This window comes from Rhinoderma darwinii, chromosome 10 (assembly GCF_050947455.1).
Source record: "Rhinoderma darwinii isolate aRhiDar2 chromosome 10, aRhiDar2.hap1, whole genome shotgun sequence".
Taxonomy (NCBI): Eukaryota; Metazoa; Chordata; class Amphibia; order Anura; family Rhinodermatidae; genus Rhinoderma; species Rhinoderma darwinii.
Genome location: NC_134696.1, coordinates 22,699,920 through 22,715,692, shown reverse-complemented (window position 1 = coordinate 22,715,692; position 15,773 = coordinate 22,699,920). Strand labels below are relative to the sequence as shown.

At 43.1% G+C, this 15,773-nt stretch overlaps 1 protein-coding gene across 2 annotated transcripts in view; it reads right to left on the bottom strand.

Moving 5' to 3' along the window:
- The window catches only part of CEP104 (centrosomal protein 104), a 73,293-nt gene that overhangs the window by 10,136 nt on the left and 47,384 nt on the right, over positions 1–15,773 (bottom strand). The window contains exons 17-21 of one of the 2 annotated variants that reach the window (XM_075839493.1): positions 13,736–13,817; positions 12,028–12,136; positions 11,791–11,929; positions 5,764–5,831; positions 4,403–4,487 (exon numbers count right to left, since the gene is read on the bottom strand). In XM_075839493.1, coding sequence (XP_075695608.1) covers positions 4,482–4,487; positions 5,764–5,831; positions 11,791–11,929; positions 12,028–12,136; positions 13,736–13,817 — 404 coding nt within the window. In that variant the 3' untranslated portion in view covers positions 4,403–4,481. Of the gene's footprint in view, positions 1–4,402; positions 4,488–5,763; positions 5,832–11,790; positions 11,930–12,027; positions 12,137–13,735; positions 13,818–15,773 lie in introns of those variants that run through there. The other variant, XM_075839492.1, reaches the window with a different exon arrangement.

The following is a 15,773-nucleotide window of genomic DNA, read 5'->3' as shown; positions in this document are numbered from 1 at the left end:
CCCCATTCACTTAAAAATCAGGCTGACCTGCAATCCCAGACGCAGCAAAACGAACAAGACAACCCTTTTAACCAAATTAAAATGAGCCCGAATCTGTCACTGGAGGTATCAATGATCAGACGAAGACCCGGCTCATTGGAAAAGACAATTGTAGGGTTTAAAGGAAACGAAGAAGGAGGACAACAGGCAACAAAATCGAGATCAGACATAGAATATGGAATTGCTGATCGTGCCGTTCTCTTATGTGACGTTTCCAGCGGCTCCGGGGTGAAGCTTCTCTATGAAATGTATTGGCTCTGGGTGTCCTAGTTGAACTGGATTTAGTTGCTTCGATCCTTTTAATCCCCGCACGCCGGCATCCACTTACCGCAGGGTCGGCTAAATACTGACCTCGTCTGTCAGGCCAGTCTACTTGAAATATGTGTCAAATAAAAGGCAGAAAATGTACCCCCTGACCCTCTCTGCCAAGGCCCCTCCATTTAATCTATTCCTGGTATGAGGTGAAATATCACATAACAAAGACCCCCCCCCCCCCTTCCTTCTGATTTTCTTTTTCCAATTAAAGAAACACACAAGACATGAAGGCCCGGCTGGAATTTAAGCAGCGAAGGAGTACAAAATGCCTTTATGTGAAATTATAACTCTGTGTCCTTTATTACAGGTGCTTCGGGGAGAGATCGCTTACAGGCCGATGAACAAATAAAAGGGAATATTCATCTGAATACGGGGTCCGGAGGATAAATGGCACCCACCTCTATCCATTACAGGAATGCCAACTGGCAGTCTGTCCGGAGCGACGTAAATCCATTTAGACTTAAGAAGGAAAAAAACTATAAGAGCGCTGAATAGCTGCTGAAAATGAAATCTCTCCAGTAACCCCAACCACTAAGCCGAACGCAAATACTGCCTTCAAGACGGGGGAGGGGGGGTTGTCAGCTTACCTACAGTTAGGAATGGCAAGATTGATGCAGTGATACAACACAGCGTCAATCTCGCTACATAAGGCAGAATTGCCATGCAGGAGTCTGGGAAATCTGGGTGATAACCGCTGTAGAAACTGGACGGTCTACTAATGCAGTGATACAGCTGGTGCTTCCAGATTTCCATGCACACGACCATAGTTTTTAATCCATAATTACGGATAATCAGCAGACCCATTCATTTCTATTGGCCGCGAACGCCTTTTCGTATATTTACGGATGTGTCCGGGCCGTAGAAATGATCCGCAAAATATAGAACATGTCCTAGCCCTGTCCGCAATTGCGGCACGGATTCGCTCATAGAAGTCTATAGGCGTGTGCAAAATTGTGGACGGCTACGGACGTGCATCCGTAATTGCGGAAGCGTTGCTATGCGACGGCAGGGGATTCCCCAAGAAAATTGCGCCTGCGCCATCATGTGAATTTTTCAAGGGGTTGGGACATGTTGGTGACATTTGTAGCCTCTTCTTATTTTTGCGGATCCGTAAATACGGATGCACTACGGACCGTATTTGCGGACAGCGACCCAGATATGCGGAGGACCATGGATCCGTATTTGCGGACACCACGGTCGTGTACATGGGGCACGAGAAAGCAACTTACTATTCGGGAGTCTAGAAAAGCTGGGTAAAACTTTATAGGAACTGGACTGCCAGCCCTGCTTCTATTCTGCTACATTAAGGCTCTGTTCCCATTATGGAAGGCTGCAACATATGCCACTGTATAGGTATATATATATATATATATATATATATATATATATATATATATATATATATATATATATATATAGGTACACAGAAGCATACGTCGCCAACAGGCTCCTATGTTAAATAACATATACTGTATAGATTATATATGGGACCCTGCTGTATAGAAATTCGCAGTCGCCTACGCTTTTCGATACAGGTAAAAAAAATAAAAATGATATGCCGACGTATATTGGCCCAATGGATGCCAAAAGGACACACGGCTTTGGCATCTGTTGGGTGAAGAGAACCCTATGGATACATTTGGTGTAGGTGTCAGGAGCTTTCCCAACGCATATGCCAAATGTAATGGGAACAGAGAGTAAGTAAGCAGAGTTACCAACCTGGAGTCTGGGAAAGTTGGGGAATAATTAGTGTAGGATCTGGAGTGTCGGCCATATTGGTTGTCTCCAGATATCCGGTCAGTGCAGTGCGATCTCCAGTACTTACAGTCCGCAAACAACTGCAGCAAAGGACAGTAATGGTGTTGCATGTATAAACAGGTAGTGTTAACCCCTTAACGACCAGGCCTTTTCGGGCGTTAATGACCAAGGATTATTTTTTGTTTTTTCACTGTCGCATTCTAAGGGTATGTTCACACGCAGTAGCAAAATACGCCTGAAATGACGGAGCCGTTTCTGCCTGAAAACAGCTGCTGATTTTCAGAAATTTTTTAACAACTCGCGTTTTTCGCTGCATATTTTACGGACGTTATTGGAGCCGTTTTTCAATGGAGTCAATGAAAAACGCCTCCAAAAACGTCCCAAGAAGTTACATGCACTTCTTTGACGTGGGCGTATTTTTACGCGCCGTCTTTTGACAGCGATGCGTAAAATTACACCTCGTGGGAACAGAACCTCGTAAGACCCAATGAAAGCGATGGGCAGATGTTTGTAGGCGTAATGGTGCCGTTTTTTCAGGTGTAAAACGCCCGAATTACGTGTGAAAACACTGCGTGTGAACATACCCGAAGAGTCGTAACTTTTTTTTTTATTCCGTCGACAAAGCCGTAGCAAGGGCTTGTTTTTTGAGTTGTGTTTTTCAATTTAACCATTTTTGGATGCATTGAATATATTGTTGAAAGAATTGAAAATAAGCAGCTATTCCAGCATTGATTTTGGCGTTATAAACTTACGCCGTTCACTATGCGGCATAAATAGCATGTTACCTTAATTATATGGGTCGGCACGATTACGGGGATACCAAATATGTAAAGGTTTTAGATGTTTTCCTACGTTTGCAAAATAAAAACAATTTAAAAAATAAAATAAAAAATTACTTATTTTTTTATCGCCGGATTCTAAGAGTTGTAACTTTTTTATTTTTCTGTCGATGTAGCCATATGTGGGCTTTTTTTTTTTGCAGGACAAGGTGTAGTTTTCATTGGTAGTATTTTGGGGTACTTGGGACTTATATTTTATTTTTTAAAGGGGGAATGGGAGAAAAATAGGACTTTAGCCGGTTTTTTGTTTTTTTTTTACGCTGTTCATCCGGCGGTTTAATTAAGGTGTTAACTTTATTGTTTGAGTCGTTACGATCGCGGTGATACCTTATAGATCTATGTGTTATTTGTTTTTTAAACTTTTACAAAATAAAACCACTTTTTTGTGAAAAAAGTGGTTTTATTTTTCCTGTAATCTTTTTTTTTTTTGTCCCACATGGTGACGTCACTTTGCGATCTTCTGATCACTTATATAATGCTTTGCTATACTTAGTATACTGAAGCATTATTGGCTGTCAGTGTAAGGCCCTGTTCACACACAGTGTTTTGACACATTTTTTGGATGCGGCAATCAGGTCTGAAAACGTGCCAAAAAACTGTTGAAAGCGCCTCTTATTGATTTCAATGGGAGACGGAGACGTTTGCCCTATCCTCGAGCGTTTAGGTCTCTGACCTCCCATTGACATTAATGGGAGGTAGAGAAAGCGTTTTTGCCCGTGGCGCTCAAGGGCCACGGGCGAAAAACTCTGACAAATGCAGGAAACGGCGTGCAGGCAGATCAAAATTTGCCTCAAAATTTCAGACGGAATTTTGAGGCAGAATTTTCAGCCTGCAAAAAAACTCTGTGTGATCATACTCTAAAACGGACAGGCAATCGATTAGGCCATGCCTGCCTCTGGCATGGCCTAATAGGAAGTTGCTGTAGGCAGACCTGGGGGCCTTTGTTAGGCCCCCGGCTGCCATGGAAACCGATTGGCGCCCCAAAATATCGTTGCGGGGCTGCCGACGGGCTGGCAGAGGGAGCTCCCTTCCTCTGTCAAACACATTAGATGGCGCTGTCGCTATTGACAGCGCCATCTAATGGGTAAAACTGCCGTAATCGGGGAGCGATTAGATTCCGGCAGAAGCCTGGCTGTGTATAACAGCTGTGCTCCTGCCGCTGATCTCGTGGGTACAGTGGCAGTACCCACCTGCTTGAGACGGATATATCCGCCGCTCGTCGTTAAGGGGTTAAGCAGGTGATGATAGATTTGGCATGTCTGAATGGTTACACAACAAAGTAGTCATCCGGCCTCCATTGTTGTGTATTCAGAAATGTACTGAATCATCCTCGTTACTGTAATTATAGATCATGTGTGTGCGAATCTACAAATACAACATCCTCATACATACAGGGTTAAGTTACAAAAAATATTATTATTACTAACAAAATAGATCATTAAGTAGCGGCTCCCTTTAATATTTGTAGCGTGACACTGTTGGATGAGGAACATGTGACGTGTTTTCGGATTATCGGGCAGGTGTTGGGAATTATCTCTATTTAGGAAACAAGAAAATTACAATTAAAGGATTGGACAAGGTTAGCAGAATAGAAAACATAAACCTAGACACCTAAGGCTGCATTCACACACTGCAGTTCTCGGAACCACAGAATTTTTTGTACTATGGACAGGTCAAAACTTTTTTAGACGTTTAGATACACTTTAAACCGGCCTGTATCCCGAGACTGGTGCACGTGCAGATTTCTGTTACAGTCAATTCAAACTGTCGAGATTTTTAGCTATGATGCGGATTTGCTGAGAACCTAAAGATGCGCAGATATTCCCTCACATTGATGCAATATTCTTCCAATTCAGTAGATACAAACCCCTGATATGTGATATTAACGATTGTCCAGGATTAGAAAAACATGGCTGCTTTCTTCCAAAAACAGCGCCACACCTGTCCGTGGGTTGTGTGCGGTATTGCAGCTCAGCTGCATTGAAGTGAGAGCTGTAATACCACACACAACCTGTGGACAGGTGTGGAGCTGTTTTTTTTTCTAATCCTGGACAACCCCTTTACCCTTTATGGAAATGCCTCTAAGTGCATCTATCTCTACTCATTATCATTATAATATAATAAGTAGGATGATGCCTCGTTCAATCTTACTGGTGACTACACTGGAGGGGTCCACAAAGTACAGACTATATTTGTGCATATAAAATCTTATATTAAAAGGGGTTGTATGAGAATCATGAGATAAGAAAAATGTAACTGCTGTCTTCCAGAAACAGCTCCACTTGTCTATGGCCTGTGTTTGGTTCTGCAGCTCAGCTCCATTCACTTAAATCAGGGTTGGGGAACGTCCGGCCCACGGCTCTGCCGCCGCGTCATTCGCTATCCTGTGGATATGTCATAAATGTCCCTGATGGGAAAACCCCTTTAAGTAAGTTGGAACAACTTTCTGCTGCGAGTTCTTTTCAAAACTTACCAAAGAGTCAACTGCACTCCAGACTGACCGACACATCATCCTCAATACCGGCGAACATCACGCGCCTCACCAAAGAGAAGCGGTTCCAGCCATCACATTAGGAGTGAGTTAATTCAATGTTTGACCAAATATAGCCGCCTCATTTTTAAGTTAATAATTCTGTACGGCCCGTGAATTATGTTATAAATATCCAAATGGCCCTTGGCAGAAAAAAGCTACGGACTTAAATCCTGAAATACCAGACACCGGCCATAGACCAGAGTGGCGTTAATTCTGTAGGAAAGCACGCGTTATTTCGTAATCCCATACAACCCCTTAAACGTCATCATTTTCTGTTACCTCTTCTCCTGGCGTGAAGTTTTCGTGGCATAATGGGCAGCGGTTTGCAACTTTTTCTCCTTTAGCAGCTGTTAAAAAAAGTAAAACGTACAATATTAGATAGTTCTGGTGCTACTTAGTCTTCTCCAGGAGTTTAACATTAATGGTCTAATCTTAGGATAAGCTATCAATGTTTGATGTGGGGGGGGGGGGGGGGGGGTGACCCAACCTCCACGACCCTCAGCGATCAGCAAAAGGAAGGGGCAGTGGCAAAGCAGAGGCTCGTCCATACAGGTGGCTGTGCCTGGTACTGCAGCTCAACCTCCACGATCAAACATTGATGACCTGTCCTAAGAATAGGTTATTATTGTTTAAGTCCTGGTGAACACCTTTAAGGTATTCATGTGGATCTATGGGGCATCTTCGATCACCTGATCAACCCACCAATAGCCATGATTAAAAATACAAGAAGGTAGAGAAACCGCAGCACACACGTTATCCAGGTATCCAAAAGAGGGGTCTTTATTTCACCATAAAAAGCGACGTTTTGACCCCAGTGAGGGTCTTCTTCACGCAATAAACAAAGTGCTAATGTGCAGTTTATATAGAGGAAGTGACATCACAACGATAATTACAAATGTCAATGCAGGTGCAACATAATTTTGATCAATAAACGTACATTACAATATAATACATACAATATGAACATTACCCTGTTGGATAGATGGCCAGACCGTCTAAAACAAGCTATCAAAACTTGTCAATATAAAATTTTTGTATATCGGCGTTCAGCCGTCCCCACTGCCCATGCGCAGGATTCAGTGCGCGTCACAAGGGCATTCCCGTTGCCTAGCGACCACAGTCATGTGACCGCAATCAACATGCCACGTCATCAAGTGCCGATCCCATGTCCAGAATACATAGTAACTAGCATCAATTTAACTATTCATCTGCCATCATACTTGCTTCTTAATGTAACATGCTCAATAAAGCATGTACCCCAAAGTAGATGTCATAGATTTAGAATATTGAAGAAAGTCATTTTAATATACTAGTTTAATAGATTCCTTTTATATTTTAAATTATCTTTAACTTTTAGCCCATAGTATGATATAGCCATCGGCTAATGTCCATAACGCAGCAGCGCTGCACCCACTCATAACATCCCACAACCTAATAGAAAAACCATAAGGTAATATCACAAGGGGAGGAGATTATGTATTTATAATAGGGGTAATTACGCTAGAGTGTCACTATGCCTAAAGAGCTGTCATTAAGTCTCACACAAACGTTAGCGAAGTGTCAGGATTCTAAATAGACATCACGTCCTGGCTGGAAGGAATGTCTATTCACTGTCAGGACACTTCAGTAACGTTAATGTATGAGTGACTGCACATAGTGATCTAGCTAGATCACTATGTGCTGTGTAAATGAATGGGGAGAAGTGTATGACGCTGATTGGTCACCGATTGCTCAGCCTCATACACTCTGTACAACGCCCAGTTGGTCAAAAAGTAAAACACGCCCAGTTGTCCATTACGAAAGTCATTAGCATAAATCTAAAATAGGTCATAACTCCGTCAAAAATGATCGTTTTTCTAAATAAAAAACACTTATCTACATTACAGCACCGATCACATCATGTACAATACAGGCCACTTATAATGTGGTGACAGAGGCTCTTTAAGTCCACAAATTGACAAAAAAAATGGACCTTTCTGATTTATAATACTGTATCCTGCCAAGCCTCCTTGATCATTCTTGGCACATTTTTTCCTTTAGTTTGAGACCTGAGCAGTCTGAGACCGGTTGCTAGGGACGTGCTTCCTACAACCCCATATTAAAGGCTGTAGGTAACCAGACTGTCAGATATGAGTTTTAGTAAACCGATAAAAAGACGTAAAACAGTTTTCAGAAACCAGACGCGCAAGAAAAGAGAACATAGTGAAGCAAGAACATTTCTAACGCATGAACGGGACCCCTGGCCTCACACTTCTAGTTTCCAGCGAGTAACAGTCACTGGCCTCCTCCAGACAGAGGGAAAGACATACAGCTGGAGGAGACGTCTTGTGTACATGGACACACCCAGGCCTTTGTGAATTCAGTCACAGTAACTGTAAGGTCTTGGAATATAATCCACTTCAGATGAGGGAACTCTTTGGGAACAGTGTTTGAGACACGCCTGTGATCATTGTATGGCTGGTGGCAGGGTGCCAAGGTGTGGGGGCAAACCCTCGTGCCAGCTGTAGGCACATTAGAAATTCTGGGCTTTGGCGCTTCTTTTTTATGAGTTCCTGCGTGGATAAAATGATTCATTTGACAGCTCAGAGATGAAAAATCAAGGCGACCTGCCATGTAGGACTAAACTGCGCCGGCGAACACAAAAGCTTCCACTGTTGTAATAGGTCACCAGATTCTCCGGCTTATCTTCACGCAGTGCAAAGACTTGTCATTGACAGAACCATGGACACCAAATAAAGGTGAAACGTCTGATATGTCACGCTGGTTGTGCCTCTAAATGCTTCTTAGAAGTATAAAACTATTTTCTGTTAACCAATTCCACTGGAAGAGGAAGCAACGTACGTCACCCAGGCTGATATACTGGGGTCTATAAATCTCCAACGCTCATAAGTAATCAGCATTATAAGAGGGAGGTGCAATGACTTCTAGGAACTTTAAAGGGAACCTGTCACCAGCATTTCACCCATTGAACTCTCCTCACCCCTCGTGGCCGCTGCTATCAAAAGTTAATTGCGGTTATCCCCTCTCCTAAACTCCTCTTCCGACTGTAAATTACGGTCTGCAAACATTTTGCGCCTTTTATCGTAATAATCCGGTGTCCCTTTATGCGCACGCACCAGAAGAGGACATCAATGCACAAGCGCAGGATTTCGTGTGCTAAGGGAAGGCGAGGAGCTGTCAATCATAAGTAAGGAGGCGGGGTAAACCCGGAAAGACTTGAGGAATGAAGATTTGACTCTTTTACGCTCATTAGCATACAATGCGGGAACACTAAAAAACGGAATACTAAAGCTACAGAGCTAAGAAGACCATTATAGGTTATATAGAAATGATTTTTCACCCACTACCACCAGTAATAGGTGAAATGCTGGTGACAGGTTCCCTTTAAAGGGAGTCCGTCACCAAAAATTGGCCTATCAAAGCAGCAGCACAGTAATCTAGTGTAGCCTCACCCCAATATAACGCTTTTGCATTTTTCAGGTGAGTGGCTCCGTTGCAGCGATAATCACTTTATTCTTCATATGCAAATGAGCTTTTTGGAGCAACGAGGGCATCACCGTTGCTCCAAACTGCTCTACCTTCTATCCCCAGTCCGTCCCTCCCTCCCTTCTTTGATTGCCAGGGCCAGGCAGTGCAGAAGACGTGATCACTCCTGGCCCCGTATTCTCCTGAGCGCAGTTAGTCTTCTGAATCGGCGCATGCGCAGAACAGCAGTGAAGTTTCACCGGTCAAATTGGCTCTACTGCGCATGCTCGATTACGTCACACTACACCCGGGTACAAGCACCGACAAACGTCTGATATCTATGGGCAGTTAATACTCCATCTCTATGATACCCCTAGAAATATTTCCTTCTGTGGTCTATTTCCACATAGCCACGCTCCTGTAATGACAAGCGTCCTATTAACAACACCTCATTTACTGGAAGGAGGGCAAAGACCCTAAAAACACTTAGAAAAAAAATCACATCCCTACTAGACTTTGTCCTGTTTTTCATCTCTACGCCCGAAAGCCATATCCTTTTTATTTTTTCCTCAATGTAGCTGTATGAGGGCTTGTTTTTTTCAGGACAAATAATTTAAAAATAGCACCAATTTGGGGTACATATAAATGTATCATAGAATTATTTTTTTTGGGTGCTGGTATTAAAAAACAAAAAAACAAAACAGCAAATCCCCCATTTTTTGGGGGTTTTGTTTTTATGGAGTTCACAGTGCAGCACAAAAAAAAAAAAAAAAAGATAACTTTATTCTCTGGGTCGATATGAATACGGCGATCCCAAATTTATATTGGTTTTTTTTACATTTTACTACTTTTGCACAATAAAAACACTTAAAAATAAACGTTTTTGTCTCGCTGCATTCCATAACATTATTATTTTTCCGTCTACATAAATTCATTTTTTGCCAGACTAGTTGAACTTTTCGTTCTTTATTATGTTAGGGCACATATTACTTTTTTTATCACTTTTCATGCCTTTTTTTAGGGTGGGGGTGCCAGTACGCATGTAACAATACCAATTATGTGTAGTTTTATTTTGAAAATGTTTTCCTAAAAAGTTTTTCTGCTTTGTTTTTAGCCCCTCTATGTGACGAACATCCGATCTCTTGCAATATATTATGTCTGCCAGAGTTACAGTGACAGGCAGCCTATTAGGCCCTGACTGGCTCTCATACATAGCAGACCCCGGGGCCATCACTAGGCCCCCAGCTGTCATGGCAACCCATAGGTCATCACAGGGGGCCGTTGGGCTCACAGTTTTTTTTTCTACATCTGGCCTTGTGAAATTCCAGACTTTCTGGATTGTTGGCTGTTGCATTAGGTTCATATGTGAAGGATTTCTTGAGGATTTTTGGTGCAGATACGTCACAAAATTACAGTACAATGCAAGGAAATGGGGTTTTAACGTGGTAGAAAAAAAACTGCAGTATACCCTATATATTGCAGATTTCATCCAGACATAGCCACGGATTTGCAGCCATATTTATAGAAAATGTCCACGGTGTCTAAACATGCTCTTAAAGGGGTTGTCTCGTGATAGACATTGGTGGCATATCACATGGCTGAACCCTGTCAATTGCTAGACCGACGTAACAGCAGCGTCAGGGAAGCTACTTACCATTTCATCACCCGTTGGCTCCGCACGGCTCTTGGGTTTGCCCTGCGTGGAGATACTGACTATAATGGCCATCCAGAAAAAAAAAAGACAGCTACTTTGTTCTAGCCGAGGTCGGGGATAGCCATGCAATATGCCAACAATGTCTATGTCTTTAATGGAATATCTCTCTCTTGCATATTCATCAACTGCATGATATATAGGGTTCCTAAGCTCCGTACACATGTTAGCCCATCATGATAATCTTATATTTCACCTTTACTCCACAAAATGTTCCACGTTTTACTTAAAATGAAAGACGAGACATATGAGTGCTGCGGACTGTCTACCCGTACAATATGAGTGCTGCGGACTGTCTACCCGTACAATATGAGTGCTGCGGACTGTCTACCCGTACAATATGAGTGCTGCGGACTGTCTACCCGTACAATACGAGTGCTGCGGACTGTCTACCCGTACAATACGAGTGCTGCGGACTGTCTACCCGTACAATACGAGTGCTCCGGACGGTCTACCCGTACAATATGAGTGCTCCGGACGGTCTACCCGTACAATATGAGTGCTCCGGACGGTCTACCCGTACAATATGAGTGCTCCGGACGGTCTACCCGTACAATATGAGTGCTCCGGACGGTCTACCCGTACAATATGAGTGCTGCGGACTGTCTACCCGTACAATATGAGTGCTGCGGACTGTCTACCCGTACAATATGAGTGCTGCGGACTGTCTACCCGTACAATATGAGTGCTGCGCACTGTCTACCCGTACAATATGAGTGCTCCGCACTGTCTACCCGTACAATATGAGTGCTCCGCACTGTCTACCCGTACAATATGAGTGCTCCGCACTGTCTACCCGTACAATATGAGTGCTCCGCACTGTCTACCCGTACAATATGAGTGCTCCGCACTGTCTACCCGTACAATATGAGTGCTGCGGACTGTCTACCCGTACAATATGAGTGCTGCGCACTGTCTACCCGTACAATATGAGTGCTCCGCACTGTCTACCCGTACAATATGTTCCATTTAAAACCGGAATTGTGTTTCTCAGCAGCTCCTAACACAGATAACTCTAATGTAGGTGATGTGCCCTACAAAATACAAGCAGAGATATATTATTCCTAATGAATCTATATACAGTCGTTTGCAGGCAGATGGACCGGTGTCTTATTAACTAAGATACGTACGGTTACAAGTCTTGGTCTTGACATGCTCCAGTAGGTGATCCTTAGATATGGCTTCAGTGCAGTGCTGGCATTTTCCAAACAGGTCTTTGTGATCACACTCGGCCAGAAGATGATCTGTCAGGCTGGCAATTTCCACAACCTGATTAAGAAATATAGAAGAAGTGATAGGAGGTCTGTATAGGATATGGACGATGAGCCAGATCATATTCGTCCTTTGTGAGGAGACAAGTCACTTACCTGCTTGCAGTGTTCACAGCGCTTCAGCATTGGGCACTGTTTCCAATAATGGAGATCCAAGCCTTCCTCTGTGAACGACTCATCTCTTTCGCCGCAGAAGATGCATAAACTGTAAATATATATAATGCATTTCTTATTATTTATATATCAAGTCAAGTTGTCCTGCAGCGCTGTACACAATGTAACCAGTCTCAGTCTTTAGAGGGCGTTATGATTAGCAAAAGGACTGCTGCTAATCAATGATTTCGGTTATCTCTGTGTTTGGGCATTGCTAGGCATTTCCTGTTGTCTGAACTGGGATTTGGTGATCATTTAGCTTTGCCTCGTTAATGGGGTGGAGTACCTTTTTTGGGCCTATATATACCTCAGGTCTGGATTACTCAGGCGCTTGTTATACCGTTTCCGGCATGCTAACTCTTTCCAGATTCTCGTTGGTGACTCTGTTCTTGTCTATGTGTTTGTTTATACTGTGGGACCTGTTGGTCCCCTGAGAGATCTAGTTTTAGTATAGTGGTTTTATGTGCACCCTGGGATGAGTAGTTCCACTGGTTTGTTTTCCTTTCTTCTGCATTTGGGCTGCCAAGCGGTTGTCTTACCCTCCTGTGGGATAGTATTCAGATAAAGACCGTGAGTGCTGATAATTCTTGTCCACTGTATATTCCTCTGTTTACTGCCTGCATGCTATTCATCTGCCGTCCACTCCATTTGACAGAAAACTAAAAGGCACAAGTAACTCACCAGTGGACGATGAAGTGTGTTGATGCGTGCTTCATCCATGTGGTAGTGATTGTCTGATGTTGTGATCTTGAGCACCACCAGCGGCGTAAAAGTGGGATCCATACTCACACCAGGGACAATTTCATTGGAAGCCAAATAACCTAGCAATATGTTTCCGGTGTGTGAGGGATGACCCGTAAGTATCAAGAGCAAGGGTCTGCAACCAATGGCTCTCCAGCTGTCGGAAGACTACAACTCTCAGCATTTGCTGATAAGGTGCAGCACCTTCCTAATACTAAAGATGGGTCAGGAAAGCACTCTGTCCAACCATAGAGAACAGAAGAAATGTTATCTCTATGTTTTCTCTCGGATAGAAGGGGACAGAGTAGCATTGGATCGTGGAGGGTTAAGTGCTTATAACATATACAGGAAGCCCTGGGGGCAGTGTGAATGGCACTGTAATGAAGGGCCTGTTTATTTATTTAGCCTGGTAGTTTTCTGGCAATATCAAGCATTTCCAAAAAATTGCTTTATATTACGGAATTGCTATTTATGCAGTTGGCAAATATAAAGTGGCCCTAAAGTGTGGCTTTAAATAAGAGCTAGGTTATAGCCACCTTGGACAGCCAAAGGACTGGGGCAAATAAGTTATTTTAGGCGTTCCTCACACGCAGCAGACGGAGTATCCTTGGATAAGAACGTCACACACGATAGATCTATTTGACAGGTGACCTTTACATAGTGAAGTTTTGGTCTGGCAGAAGAATAAATATGGTAGCGCCCACTTATTGTTATGTTATAAATGGGAGCTGGGGGAGTCATAAGATATAAATGTATAGAAAATGAAACGCGTCAATAGATTACCAGAAATGTTTGAACTTCTCTTACAACCCATTAAGTAAAGAGTGACGAGTGTTATCGGCTTCCGGTTTTATATGGTGGGCGGCTGCCGATAAAGCGACGCTATCACGAATACAAATATTGTACTTACTTATCTAAATAGTTCGTAACAGAGGACTGGTCATCGAGCGTTTCGCTGTTTGGAGACATGGACAGCTTCTTGCTTCGGTCATCTTGGAAGATAAAACATTGCAATAAGAAAAGATAAATGTGAGGTGAAACCGGCAGAGACGCAACGGACGTAAACTCGGGACTGTAGAGTCAATAATCTGCCGACATGACGCCAACCCTATACAAAGCTTAATAATCACTTCTAAATCATGTAATCCCAGCACAGGGCGGGAATATCTAGGGACAGGGCAACTTTCATTCACATATTACAGGACATAATAATTGAAAGCCTCCAGTTGTCTTCGCTTTTATTTATTGTAGTTTCCCTGTAACAGAAGGAGTTTTGCATTATAGATATTCACTAAAGAGTCGGATTCCCTAATGAATATTTAGTATTTCCTATTACACTTATTTGCATCTGTTTCTGGGAAAGCTGGGTGACAATCGTTTTCCACTCTTCCGCGACTTTCAAATGGAGAGAGTGACAACACATTGACACCTTGTTGGCCACCAGGGGTAGGGGACTGGGCAGCCTAGTTATTGGGAATCAAAGAGGATCCCAGGGGTCGGACCGCTACTAATCTGACATTCATAGCATATGTGTAACGTCGATGACACGTGCCGCCCTTGCCGGTGGTCCCCGCTGCCGAGTCTCGTACCTTCCTCGGGACCACCTCAAGAGGAAGTGACCCCGCAGCGAAGTCCACATCCTCCTATGGGGGTTAAAGTGGAGGCTACTTGGATAACACCCTTAGAGGTGGCGCCATGCCAAACTGGTAGAGTAGCCCAGTGGGTCCACAATAAGCATGTCATAAATATCTTTCCTAAGAAAATGTAGATCCAACCTCTGACTGTTTAGAGATCGAGATTGTCCCGTTTCATCAGTGTCAGGGCGGTGTCATGTGACTCCCCTAGGTTCATCTGTAAGGTGACGGGCCTATGTATTGTCCTAAGCTTTGGTATATTGGGAGACTGTTTATAGGGCGCAATATTGCCCCCTGATTTAACCTCATTGGGTTATCTGACAGATGACTCAATAAAATTTTTTTTTTTTTTAAAAAGTCTGCTCTGGTGACAGGTCCCCTTTAAATATACAGCTGCAACTTGAAGGTAAAATGCAGTGTGTGAGCAGGGGTACGTGGTGTCCCTGAGATGATACCTCCAATAAATGTCCCATGGCTAAACGTCCTCTCCTTATATTCTCCTCCGTTATCCTGTCTCATGTGTTTTTCTCTAGTCCTTCATTTGTCCTAATATTGCCAAGTATCGGTCCACTTTATAAGGTCTTTTTTTCTTCATCTTGGCTGATTGCAACTTTCTACGGCAATTAAAATCTGTTATTCCAAAGGCAATAAAATGAGATGGAATACAGAAACACCTATGTCAGCGTCCTCTCCACCTGGCACTTTATCAGCAGGGGTGCAATAAAAGGGGCCACGGAGCTGCTCACCAGGACGTCATGGCTTCCGTTTATAATGGAGCCATGACATCTATACCGGATCCGTTTACGAAAAGAGCCTGGTTGGATCGGCATATACAAACGACCACCTTTTCTAATCGAGACTATTTGTTTAATAAGAATAATAAATTTAATTGGTTGCAAATGAGCACATCTCTTATAAACCCTTTAAAAGCTATTAGGAAAAAAGGCTCCTCAAAAAATAGCGCCCCTCTTGTCTATGGTCGGAGACTGGTATTGCATATTCACTTGGATGGGTCTGTAAAGCTAACAAGTTTCTAATGACATCAATATTTAACATGTTTGTCAACCAGTAAGTTTATTAATATGCCACATAATCTGATAATTGAGGTATTAAGCAGCCTGCGGCTGGATCACATTTCCGCGTGGCAAACCTGAATCCGCCTTTTACAGATACAGATGTTTTACTTCTAAGTTTCCAGGAGAATCTGCACTTTGCTCATTAAGACACAGGTGTGAAAGTTATGAAGTCATGTATGTAAGTGGAGCGTGATGGTGGAAATAGTCACCGACTACCACAGCTCTGCAGACTGGTAAT